This window comes from Carassius carassius, chromosome 19 (assembly GCF_963082965.1).
Source record: "Carassius carassius chromosome 19, fCarCar2.1, whole genome shotgun sequence".
In the NCBI taxonomy this organism is placed as follows: Eukaryota; Metazoa; Chordata; class Actinopteri; order Cypriniformes; family Cyprinidae; genus Carassius; species Carassius carassius.
Window position 1 is genome coordinate 29,690,291 of NC_081773.1, and position 11,878 is coordinate 29,702,168.

Genomic DNA, 11,878 nt, shown 5'->3' on the forward strand with positions numbered 1-11,878 from the left:
TGAAAATGACTATATTCTCCTACTTTCCTTAATGATTTATACAGTGCCAGTTCACCAGGAAGTGACGATATTTTTCTTTGACTTGTTGGATGGAAACGATGCTTGTTCGCAAATGTTTTATGCAATATTCCAGTTTTGCGTACGAGTTAAATTCGCAACTTTGGATGGAAACCTGGCCTAGGGTCTCTTCCGCAGCTCAGTACGCTTGATGATTTGACTAATTTTTTATGTAGAAAGGGCAACAATGCACTGCATTAAAAGAAATTATCATTTGTGTTTTCATAACTGCTGGCCAAATACAAAAACAAAACTAAATCTCTTAAATCATCTTTAAGAGCAAGGGGGGCTCCTGGTGTTTTGGGGGCACTACGCAGCTTGTGTATTTTAGGTTTAGAGGATTGGCTCTGAATGGACCAGAGCTAACATGAACTAATTGTTCATTAACTAACATTTACACCGATTAATAAATAGTGTAACAAATGCTTTGCTCATTCTTGGTTAATGATAGGTAATGCATTCACTCCCATTTAACTAATAGGAATTATAGTCTTGACTTTCTTTGAATTATGTCTAGCCAATATATCGGATGATCACTTAGACTTTATGAATTACGACATGATTGTAAACTATAGTTTGGTCACAGAAGTCATATTGTTGATCAGTGTGTTAGTTGGCATGTTCCCTAAGAAGTTGGCGAGCTCACCAATGACAGATTAGAAAGGCCAGAGTGACACTTTTAATCCTCTAGTAGCGATAAGGATGTGTTTTGGTGTTATTTATGTTTGTCACATAGTGCTAACTAAAACTTGAGCTCAGTGTGGACTGGAATGATTTAGAGGAGTAGAAACTCAGACTACACATGATTCATCTTCTGCTTTTCTCTCTCTTGTCTTGCTTTCCTCCTCCACCTTTCAATTATAATCCTCAAATCTATCACAAACGGTGCCATCGCAAAAACCTCCCAATTCATGTTTAAACAAGCTATAGGGACAATGCTGTCTGAAGCGTCAAAGTAAGCATATTGAATAAAAATAGTAATAATTTACCAATACTGGCACATACATGAGGTGAGTCCTCAAACTCAAAGTGTCCAGAGCGATTCACTATTCCCCTGTAAAATAATTCCTTGATGTCTCATTTCCAGCTGTTTTAATCTTGCCGAGAAAGGTTTTATTTTTGTAATGGCTCGGTAATAGTGACCGGAAGTGAATTTGTTCTTTTGTTCGAGTGTAGTGTGTTTCATAAAACCCATCAAACCGTGAGACGAGAGCATTGTTTGAAATCTCTCTGTGTGCACAGCGGAGGTTTTCAACCTCTTGAAACATCTTACTTTGTTGTAGAGCAAGTTAACACCCACATTCCTCACAAAGACCTGCCTGTGAGAGAAGCCATATATAAATGTATATATTCCAAAGTGGAACTTGAAAGAGGAGTAATAAATGCATTAACGAGTGGATGTACAGAGGCAGGGAGATAGTCGAACCGCTGACTTCCCAAGGTAATAAAAAGAATGAAAAGCTTGTCCTCAGATGATAGCAAATATGCATCTGTGTTTAATAGGATTATTGAAGGACAACAACCGATATTTAAAAGCAAATATATTGTATTAAAAATACTAAAATCTGATATCAAATTCCTTGTTTGCAGGTATATTTTATGCATGCACAGTCAAAATTCTTGTCAGTGAATGTTTAAAAAAAGTAGTTTTTTTCTTGTAAAATTTACTGCCAATAATCTCTTATTTACCGGTTAATTTTTACAGTGCACTTTTTTCTTTTTCTTTTCATTGATGCAAAGCAACAAAAAGCAGCAAAACACAGTGTGTAAAATCGAATTTGTCTGCACAGTTAAATGCACAGGATCTGTTGAAAAAATTATTATTCCATCACTTAAATGTCACGTCATTTGCATCAGCATAATTGCGCCAAATAATTTTATTTTTCACATTTGCATGCAGCAATTTTGCACTTACAAATGCTCACACTAGAGACTTGGTTTTGGAAATTGAATAAGGGAAAGTCTGGACTATGATAATGAAATGTATTTGTTGCTAGCAAGCATTACATAGGCGTTACATTGCTTATCAGGTGATAATAGTGCTAGAACTGACATCTGTCTAGATTTGCGGCCCTGGTTTTATCCCCGGGCTTTATTAATGGGCTTGCTGGCATGTCTGCCATGTTCTTGCCAGCTTTCTTTGTCTTCAGCCTTTCTTCGTCATTAACTCGCAGGCCTAACAGCTTTGCCAGCCAAAGCAGCGATCCCTTTGACTAAAACCATGTAAATTAACACAATTAGCTCAGTATCATCCTGCTAATTAGCTGTGTGTGTGTGTGTGTGGTGTCTGGCCAGGCTGCGGGGGATTCAGGCGAGGGAAAACCACATGCCCATCTTCTATTGTGGAGAAAGTGCTCTAATATACACACTATAGACTGATGGGATATCAAAGGGGATTTATTTATAGAGACATAGTGAGTAGATATCCCAGACTCTGTGAATGCAACTAGTGCTAGGTGATATATTAAATGTTTAGGTTATATTTGTGATGATTTTGCTCATTAAGTGACTGAAAGACTATGTAATTAGAGTAGTTTCATGATCCTTTGTCTCATTAAAAAGATTTTCGCTTCAGTAGTGAAAGCAGCATTTGAGTTTAAGTTTGATTAATTTTCATAAACCTGTTCAAAGTGTCCGTTCCCATGAATTAAAATGATTGTGTTACATATATATATATATATATATATATATATACATTATATATAACATTTTCTTAACTATTTAACAATAAAAAATAAACATAGCACACACATATATTATGTTAACAAAAACATTTATTTTGGATGAGATAAATTGTGATCATTCGTTTGACTGCACTAATATATATACATATAAATACTATTATTATTACCATTACTATAAGTATTACAATTATCAATTTTGGGTTTAATTGTTCTGTTGTTTATTCTATATGGAATGATATTGCGGACTTTATTCAAAAGTTAGTAGGATAAACAAAAAAATAAAGAACGTCTGTGTCTGCCCGGGTTTCGAATACGCGCTAAAAGACGGTATGCCGTGAGAGATGACAGTCACTAACCACTGAGCTACCAAGCTACACTGAAAAGTACCAGATCTCTAGATTCAAGACAGGACTCTCGGCTGTACATCGTGCAACTGCTGAATCAAGGAGAATTCGTCTAAGACAACTGTACATTTGTGGCTACTGTGGCTTAATTATAAACACTATCTTTAACTCATATTTACCCTAGTAAAAACATATTACATTTTAGTACGATCGTCACTTCCCAATGCAAACACGCCCAATAAAACGGCCCCACCCCTGTCACTTGATTGACAGGTTTCCGTGTAGACGTTGGAAATTCAAATGCAAAAGGTATTGCGATTCCATTTGAGTTTTGGCAGTTTACATGCACAGTGCAGAGAGAGTGAAAAGGCAAATGTGGTAATTAATATTGCTATTTAAATATGACAGGCTCATAGCTCCTAAGATATGGGAAACACAATTGCAAACGGACTTTGCATTTCCATTTTAAATTTGGCAGACACTGTGCGTTCACTTAATCGAAAATGAAAACGGTAATTCGCGATTTGCATTTGTGTTTGAATTATGTCACATTTTATGCGTCCACAAATTGAAAACGCAATTGCAAATACAATTTGCAATGCCTTTTGAATAATGTCCGCAATATCATTCCATAATTCTAGCCGGTAAAATATTTATTTTATTTATGATGCACAGGCTACAAGGAGTGGTCATGTGTTTATATCATGTTTTGAGAGACATTTAATTTGACAGGCTTTAGACATCAAGGTACATGTGCACATGGCTAAAAGCTTGTAAACAGTGTCGTTTTCTGTGACATCTTCTTTCTTCGTTGTGTTGTGAATAGTGTTTGTGAGTGCTTAGGCCCAGTAAGCTTAGATAAGCGGGAGGTGTGTGCACAATAACATGCCTGCTGGTCATTGCAGACGAACGCTGTTGTCATCAGAAGTCTATCTACAGACGGCGAGAGTGTGCGTGCGACCACCCCCGTCATCCCGTCGGCTTTTGAGTAAATGTCTCTTTGATAATCCCATGCTGTGTCTAAGATGACAGTGTATGTAACTGCTTGTGTTTGCAGATGGAGTTTGGGATTAAACTTGATGGTGGCTTTTGAGCCCCGGAGCCAACAAAAGACAGAGGCTGCGGAGAGAAAAGACAGCGAGAAAGAGAGAGTCAGAACCCAGAGCGTCAGAGTAAAAGGAGGAGAGAGAAAGGGGAGCATTAGAGCGAACGAGAGGGAGACGGGCATGTTTTTTCCTCCTTTCCAGTTCCCTGTGCTCCGGGAGGCAGGCGGGCAGCAGACAGAAAGCTGTTGTAATTCATGCCGTGCTGTGAGTTTGTGTGATGAAAGCAGTAGAGCGCTGCCTGGGAGATTGCTTTGCTGCACTCCTCCAAGCAGATTTGAAACTGTCTGGGACTGCTTTAGATGAGAGTTGGATTATAGAGTGACCTGCGATGTCTGTGTCACTCGGCTGTGTGCAGGGTGCATTATACTGTGCTAACCAGGTGTTGGAGGCGCACATCTGCACTGTACCTGCGATACCAACTGTCAGCAGTGTCTGCGATATGAAGCCAGGATTCTCGGAGAGCTGGATGGGGAAAAATGGAAATAATATTTTACTCTTATTGTTGCTGTTTGTGTGTATTTTGTTTCTGTGTAAAGTGTTTTTAATGGCCACCACTAATTTCCGAATAACACTTATTTTTTTGTAATATTTGCAGTACTCTTAAAATTTTTTGAAAACAATATATGCATGAAAATGTCTTTAAACATTATGTATATATATATATATATATATATATATATATATATATGGCTCAAAATTCACTAAAAACTGTACTACACATCAATACTAAGCTGCACGACCATTTCCGTTGCAGTTATCAGCTAAATTTTAGTCATTTCAGATAAATCAGCAAGGCAGATCTAGCAGCTTCTATGTATGAGTATAAGTTTCTCACACCTGCTTGTTTTTGTTTGTTGATTTTTTTTAGGCTTAAAGATGCAGTGGACCCCAGAGCATGCGCAGTGGGCCGAGCAACATTTTGACATTTCATCCACCACACGTTCCCCCGCACATAAAGCAGAGGCATACCGCGGACACCTGCAGAGAACCTACCAGTATGCCTGGGCCAATGACGATATATCAGCACTGACAGCCTCCAACCTTCTGAAGAAGTATGCAGAGAAGTATTCCGGTATCCTGGAGGGTCCCAGTGAGCGGGCGCTCCTGTGCTCGTACTCCGAGAGTGCCCCAGGACTCTTGAACGGACGCAAGTTGGAGAGTGAAGTATGGCAGGAGGGGATCTACCCAATGAGCTGTGCTGCAGATGTGGTTTCTGCAAGTAAGACCGGCATGACGGCCGCGCTTCCTCCTCCAGATGTGACGGCAAGTGTCGGCAGCTCCACAGGGGTGGCGAGTAGCTTGAGCGAGCCCAGCTACTCCAGCAGTAACTGTGGGAATCATGCGTCTACTGCTCTGCACTCGGGGATCCCCTCTCAGGAATTTGCTAGCAGTTACAATGGCTCGTACTTGCATTGCACTTACAGTGGCGGCCAAAGCACACCAGCTCTCCCGTCCCCACATCCCTCACCTTTGCACAGCGCTGGGCTCCTTCAGCCTCCACCTCCAACCCTAGTGCCCAGCTACAATGCAAGTTCCCCCAATCTCTCCAGTTACAATTACCCTCCAGCAGGTTATCCCCCACAGACTGCTGTTGCCCCAGGCTACAGCCCAGGTGGAGCACCCCCTCCCTCAGCTTACTTGCCCTCAGGCATTGCTGCCCCCACTCCCCTACCCCCTTCCACCCTTCCCGGTTACTCCTACCAGTCCCACAGCCATGCGCCAATTGCACCAACACCTTTGAACGGCAGCTCGGCAAACACACTGAAAAGAAAAGCATTTTACATGACAGGCCAGGGAGATATGGACTCCAGTTATGGAAATTTTAACTACAGCCAGCAGCGTTCTGCTCAAAGCCCCATGTACAGAATGCCAGACAACAGTCTTGTTGACTCAACCAGAGGGAATGGATTTGACAGGAATGCTGACACTTCATCTTTGGCATTTAAGCCCACAAAGCAGTCAATGCCACCAGATCAGCAGCGGAAATTTGGCAGCCAGTCCGGCAGGGCATTAACCCCTCCTTCTTACGGATCCTCCAAAGGTTCCTTGGGATCCCTGCGGCCAGGCGAGTCATTTGGAAAGTTCGGTTCCCCTGTTTTGAGTGACCACGGTGATGACAACAGACAGCATCACCCCCATTCCATTGGCACGGCCACTTCATCCAGCCATCCTGCTGAGGAGAAATTAAAAAACAGTGATGCTAATTTGGTAGAGATGGTCACCACTGAGATTCTGCAGCAGACACCCCCTGTGGACTGGAGTGACATTGCTGGACTGGAGATGGCAAAAGCCACAATCAAAGATGAGGTCCTGTGGCCTATTCTAAGGCCAGACATGTACAGCGGTATGGCCACATTACCTCACAGCATCCTTCTCTTTGGACCTCAGGGCACGGGCCGGACTCTGCTTGGCCGGTGTATGGCCAGTCAGCTTGGCGCAGCTTTCCTCCTCCTTAGTGGCTCAGCACTGGTCACAAAATGGCTTGGAGAGGGTGAGAAAATCATCCAGGCCTCGTTCCTTGTTGCTCGCTGCCGGCAGCCTTCAGTGGTTTTCATCAGCGATGTAGATCTGCTTTTGTCTGCCCAGTTGAGCGAAGAAAGTCCTGTGAACCGAATCAAGAGTGAACTCCTCTTCCAGCTTGATGGAGTTCTGAGTTCTCCAGAGGAACATGTTCTAGTAGTATGTTCCACCAGCAAACCTGAAGAGATTGATGAGTCTCTACGAAGGTACTTTGTTAAGCGGTTGCTCGTCCCCTTACCGGATGCCACCGCACGACACCAGATAATCAGCCAGCTGCTCTCACAGCACAACTACTGCCTCAGCGACAAAGAGGTTGCACTGCTTGTTCAGCGGACAGACGGCTTCTCTGGGTTGGATGTGGTCCGACTTTGCCAGGAGGCCATGGTTGGGCCTCTCCATGGCATGTCCGGTGCAGACCTTTCTGGAATGATCCCAGGTCAGATGAGACCGGTGTCATACCAAGACTTTGAGAATGTGTTTTGCAAAATCCAACCCAGCATATCACAGAAAGAACTCGATACATACACTGAATGGAATAAGATGTTTGGTTGTAGTCAGTAAAGAGCGAAGGCGTAATGAAATCTGAGGGGTGACCTCCTGTACTCTAAGAGGTTATACAATTCAGAATTCTTTGGGTGACACATGCAGTTAAACAGTGTGGTTATTCCAAATGTAGATGACCCCTAAAGAAGAACCTGAAGGACGGTCAGATACAGTTGAATGATGCATGGCTGTATTTAAGTCAAGGCCTGGCCCTTTGCACATAATCCAGACAGAGAAATACTGTTTTCTGGGCTCAGTACTGCAGATGCAGAGCTCCGCTTACAGAGGAACTTTGTAAGTGAGGACAAACTTCTTTGTGTATAAATATCATTCTGCTGTTTTTGACATTTTGTTGCTATGAAGTGCCTGAAGTGGTGCTTCATTGATTTGGATTTGGATTTGTTTGCCTCACGATCTACATTGGTGGCATGTGCTAATATAGAAAGCTTTAACATGAAACTAAATCAGACATGTTCTGCTTTTCGTTCCTTTCTTTGTTTTCGACATTTCTCTCAAAATAACAACAGTATTCCTCAATCAAGTCTAACCTGTAGACCCAAGGAAGGGCAGGAGAAGGTCCATGATGTACTTTGAATCTGGATCCTAAGTTATGAAATTCGTTTGTGTTTGATTTTCTCCAAAAACTCAGGAACGTGATTGTGATTTGTACAGTACCTCAAAAAAGATTATGCGATAACACTACATACTGCTGACTACATTGGGTTTGGTTTCTAATTTGCTTCTTCAAAAATTCTAGGTTTACCTCAACCAATTAAAAAAAATGAGAAGGATATGACTATGAATGTAACCAGAACATTTCTGGGTTGTTTGGAAGAAACATTTGGGGAGTTTCTTTTTCTTCCATTATATACTTATTGTTCTTTATAAATTGCATTTTAATTCCATTGTGGACATTGCTTTAAGTTTTGAAAGCAGAATTGTGTGCCAGTATTGACTACAGCACCTGTTCCTCCCTGCATAGCATAGTTCAGACACTACAACGAACGCTCAGAGATGGGCACTATCTGTTGTGTAGATAAGGTTCGTCCAAAACCACATCCATGCAAGAGTATGCAGTAGACTTCAGCATTTGTGTGTCCCTTTCTTCAAAATAGAGTTGGGGTGAACCAAAACTTTACAAAGAGGCTACCAGATTCTTGAAGTGGAAATATTTTCACATTCTTCATAACGATTACGTCTATTTTGTTTTTGTTTCGGACTATGTCTTGCTGCTGTGTGGTGTTGGTGTAAAGATATCTGAAGGATCATGTGTACCCTGCATTCTGTTCTACCTCAGTTTAGCACTATTTTCTCTGCAACTAGAACAGAAAGATGAGAGCTTGGTGTCTTTAACCTCTTTAGGTTTGCTCTGCTCTGAAGCCTCCATAAAGAACAAGCTGCCTTTTTTCCAAAAAAAAAAAAGAAACAAAAGAAACAAACATTTGTGTCTCACTGCCTGTGCAATTCTTCTTCTTTGGAGTGCCCAGATGACTCTAAACGCCCCTTTGTGTAAACACACACATATTATTGATAGGGTCTCTGTGGTACCACTTACCGGGGCCACGTTGCCTAAAGCCAGAAATATACTCTACACAAGTATGCAAGTGCTTATAGCAATGAAGTTTAAAAGATTGATAGCGTTGTTGCTTTCCAAAATGCGTCAGACAGAAATTCATAAAGAAATGCTAGTGACACTAAAGTATCACTATAAACTTTTTCTACATTTATGCTGCATCCCAATTTGCATACTGTTTGTCCTAAATATTGTTCAAAATTATAATTGCTGTGTCCCAAATGGTTGTTGGCATATGTTGAAATGAGTGTTCCTAAGGTACTTGTGTGGTTCCATGGACACTTTAACGGCTAATATTACCCCCAACCCAGCCCATCAATTAGATCTACAAAACACAAAAAGTTTTTACAAACATGGTGGACATGCGAGATCTAATCTGATAATATATATGTAATATTATCCACATTATAATATAAGATTGTAAGCTTTTGAAAATATACATTTGGTCATTCACTTTTAAATCCATCATTATGCAAACAGCCTGGCAGATCAATGTGCTACTTAATTTCTGTCTAATATGGTAGAAAACTAGATTAAATGCAGTGAGAAGGATGTTAATTGCGACAGGATGATTGACAGGGTAGTTTAAACGGTGATGGAATACACATAACCAAGCAACAGAGAGGTCTATTAAAGATGCAATTATGATGAAATTGTATGTACCAAAGAGAACATACTGTACTGTCAGCTATATCACCCTGCAGCCCAAGACCGGTTGCCAACTGAAGCTAAGCAGGGCTGAGCCTGGTAAGTACCTAGATGGGAGACCTCATGGGAAAACTAGGTTGCTGCCGGAAGAGGTGCTAGTGAGGCCAGTAGGGGGTGCTCACCCTGTGGTCTGTGTGGGTCCTAGCGCCCCAGTGTAGAGATGGGGACACTATACTGTCAACAAGCACCGTCCTTCGGATGAGACGTTAATCCAAGGCCCTGACTCTGTGGTCAGTAAAAATCTCAGGATGTCTTTCGAAAAGAGTGGAGGTGTGACCTTGGCATCTTGGCCAAATTCACCCATTAGCCTCCGACCATCATGGCCCCCTAACAATCCCCATATCTGCTGATTGGCTTCATCACTCCACCAGTAAGTGTTCTGGCGCACTATGGCTGCCGTCGCATCATCCAGGTGGATGCTGCACAATGGTGGTGGATGAGGAGATAACCCCTGGCAATGTAAAGCACTTTGAGTGCTTAGAAAAGCGCTAGATAAATGTAAGGAATTATTATTATTATTATTATTATTATTATTATTATTATACTTTTAGGGCTTAGTATAAGGCGGCAAATTGGGATGCAGCATTAATACAGCTACTGTAATGGTGGCACAACAGTTTATTTATAGAATCTTGTTGAGCTAGTTAGTCAAACTCTTTATATTTTTATGGTTGTACACCCAGATTCCCGGTGCAGACATTTGAAGGAAACTCTATCGCCCCTTGAGTATGGCAACAGAAACACACTATTGTGAGTTTGTACAACAGGCTCCTGCAATGCTTTAAGCTTTGGCATTTGTGTTCTTGCATACAGTATGTTTCTAGCCCAAGGTAGCACACGATGTTGGTAACTGTAAGAGGAAACTTGTGTTTGAATGTATTTTTTGTTTTTTTTTCTCGATATGTTTACTTTCTCTGATGGTTTGTGTCAGCTTTTTTTCTAGCACTAGAGAGTTGAAGCGATGTGTTCCCTCAGTCAGTCGAGCTCTTTTCTTCTGCCTTTATATCATGTCTCAAATGTTTTTTTTGTTTTTTTGTCCACTGCAGTGTAATTTGACACCATTTTAAGGTGCTTATTTAGCAGTTGGAGGCACTAGACTTCCAATACATGTGTGTGTATATATATATGACATATCCTTGAAGAAATATCTGCTTTTTTGACAGACATCCAGATAGTCTTTTCAGTAGCTGTGAGACACCACTTTCTTCACAATGTTCGTAAAGTGATATGTACACCCAAAGGACTACGATTTATAACTTTTTTTTCGTCTAAAGTGGAAACCTTTTTTTTCTTAAGTGGAATTTTCATTCCGCTTTCTTGATTTTGTTTTGTGTTGTTTTGAAGAAAAGTTATTATTGTGCAATTTGTCAAATGCACTTTCAATGTTTTGTGTTAAAGGGGTCATATGACGTTGCTAAAAAAAGAACGTTATTTTGTGTATTTGGTGTAATTTGTGTATTTGGCGGTTTAAGGTTAAAAAAAACACGTTGTTTTCCAAATACTGTTCATTATTGTTTCTCCTCTATGCCCCCGCCTCTGAAACGCGTAGATTTTTTACAAAGCTCATCGGTCTGAAAAGCGAGGTATGCTCTGATTGGCCAGCTATCCAGTGCGTTGTGATTGGCTGAATGGCTCAAGTTTGTGACGGAAATGTTGTGCCCCTACCATACTGTGATGCCTTTGACGAGACAAAACCATTATAACCCATTACAAACAAGGCACCTTCTATATCTAATGGGGACATAATTACGGATTATAATGACTTACACTGTGTTTTTACACCTTACGTTGCATTATGCCACGTAAACAAATCCATGTCTGCACTTGTGATCGGAGAAACGACAAACAACAGTCGATATTGTAGTCTTTTCTCCCAGGATCAGGAACATTTGGGTGGCATTATGCAAATATTCTCACATCATGATGTAGAGTGTTTAAACAAGGCATTTTATGGGGGCCTGGATGAGTCTTAACTTTAATGAAGAATATCTCTTTGGGTTTAAGACTTTAGTCTTTGCAACTTTAGAGATCTTATCTATTCGAGAACAGCTTGTAACACTCAAAGAGAAAGGAAAACTTGAAATCACATCATATGACCCCTTTAAAAACCATCACACTTAATTGTCCTCCTTCAAAACCAAAGCCAACAAAACTATCAGGAACGATCACAAACTGATCCATATCTCTGATTATTTGAAGCCTAAATGCCCTTGAACGAAACAATTACTAAAATTTTATTCTTGAAAGATCTTTGTAATTGGTTAAATGAATGTTCTTGACAGCATTAGTAGCATAATATAAATTAGGACAGAAAATATTTTTGGACCCCGCACTCATTTTAAT

The 11,878-nt window shown here is 40.8% G+C and overlaps 1 protein-coding gene across 1 annotated transcript in view; it reads left to right on the top strand.

The window, feature by feature from the left end:
- Positions 1–9,191, top strand: part of LOC132095537 (fidgetin) — a 62,953-nt gene extending 53,762 nt beyond the window's left edge. The window contains exon 2 of the mRNA XM_059500637.1: positions 5,060–9,191. Within this exon, the coding sequence (XP_059356620.1) occupies positions 5,068–7,272 (2,205 nt within the window). The 5' untranslated portion in view covers positions 5,060–5,067 and the 3' untranslated portion in view covers positions 7,273–9,191. The remainder of the gene's footprint in view (positions 1–5,059) is intronic.
- Positions 9,192–11,878: the final 2,687 nt, after the last annotated feature.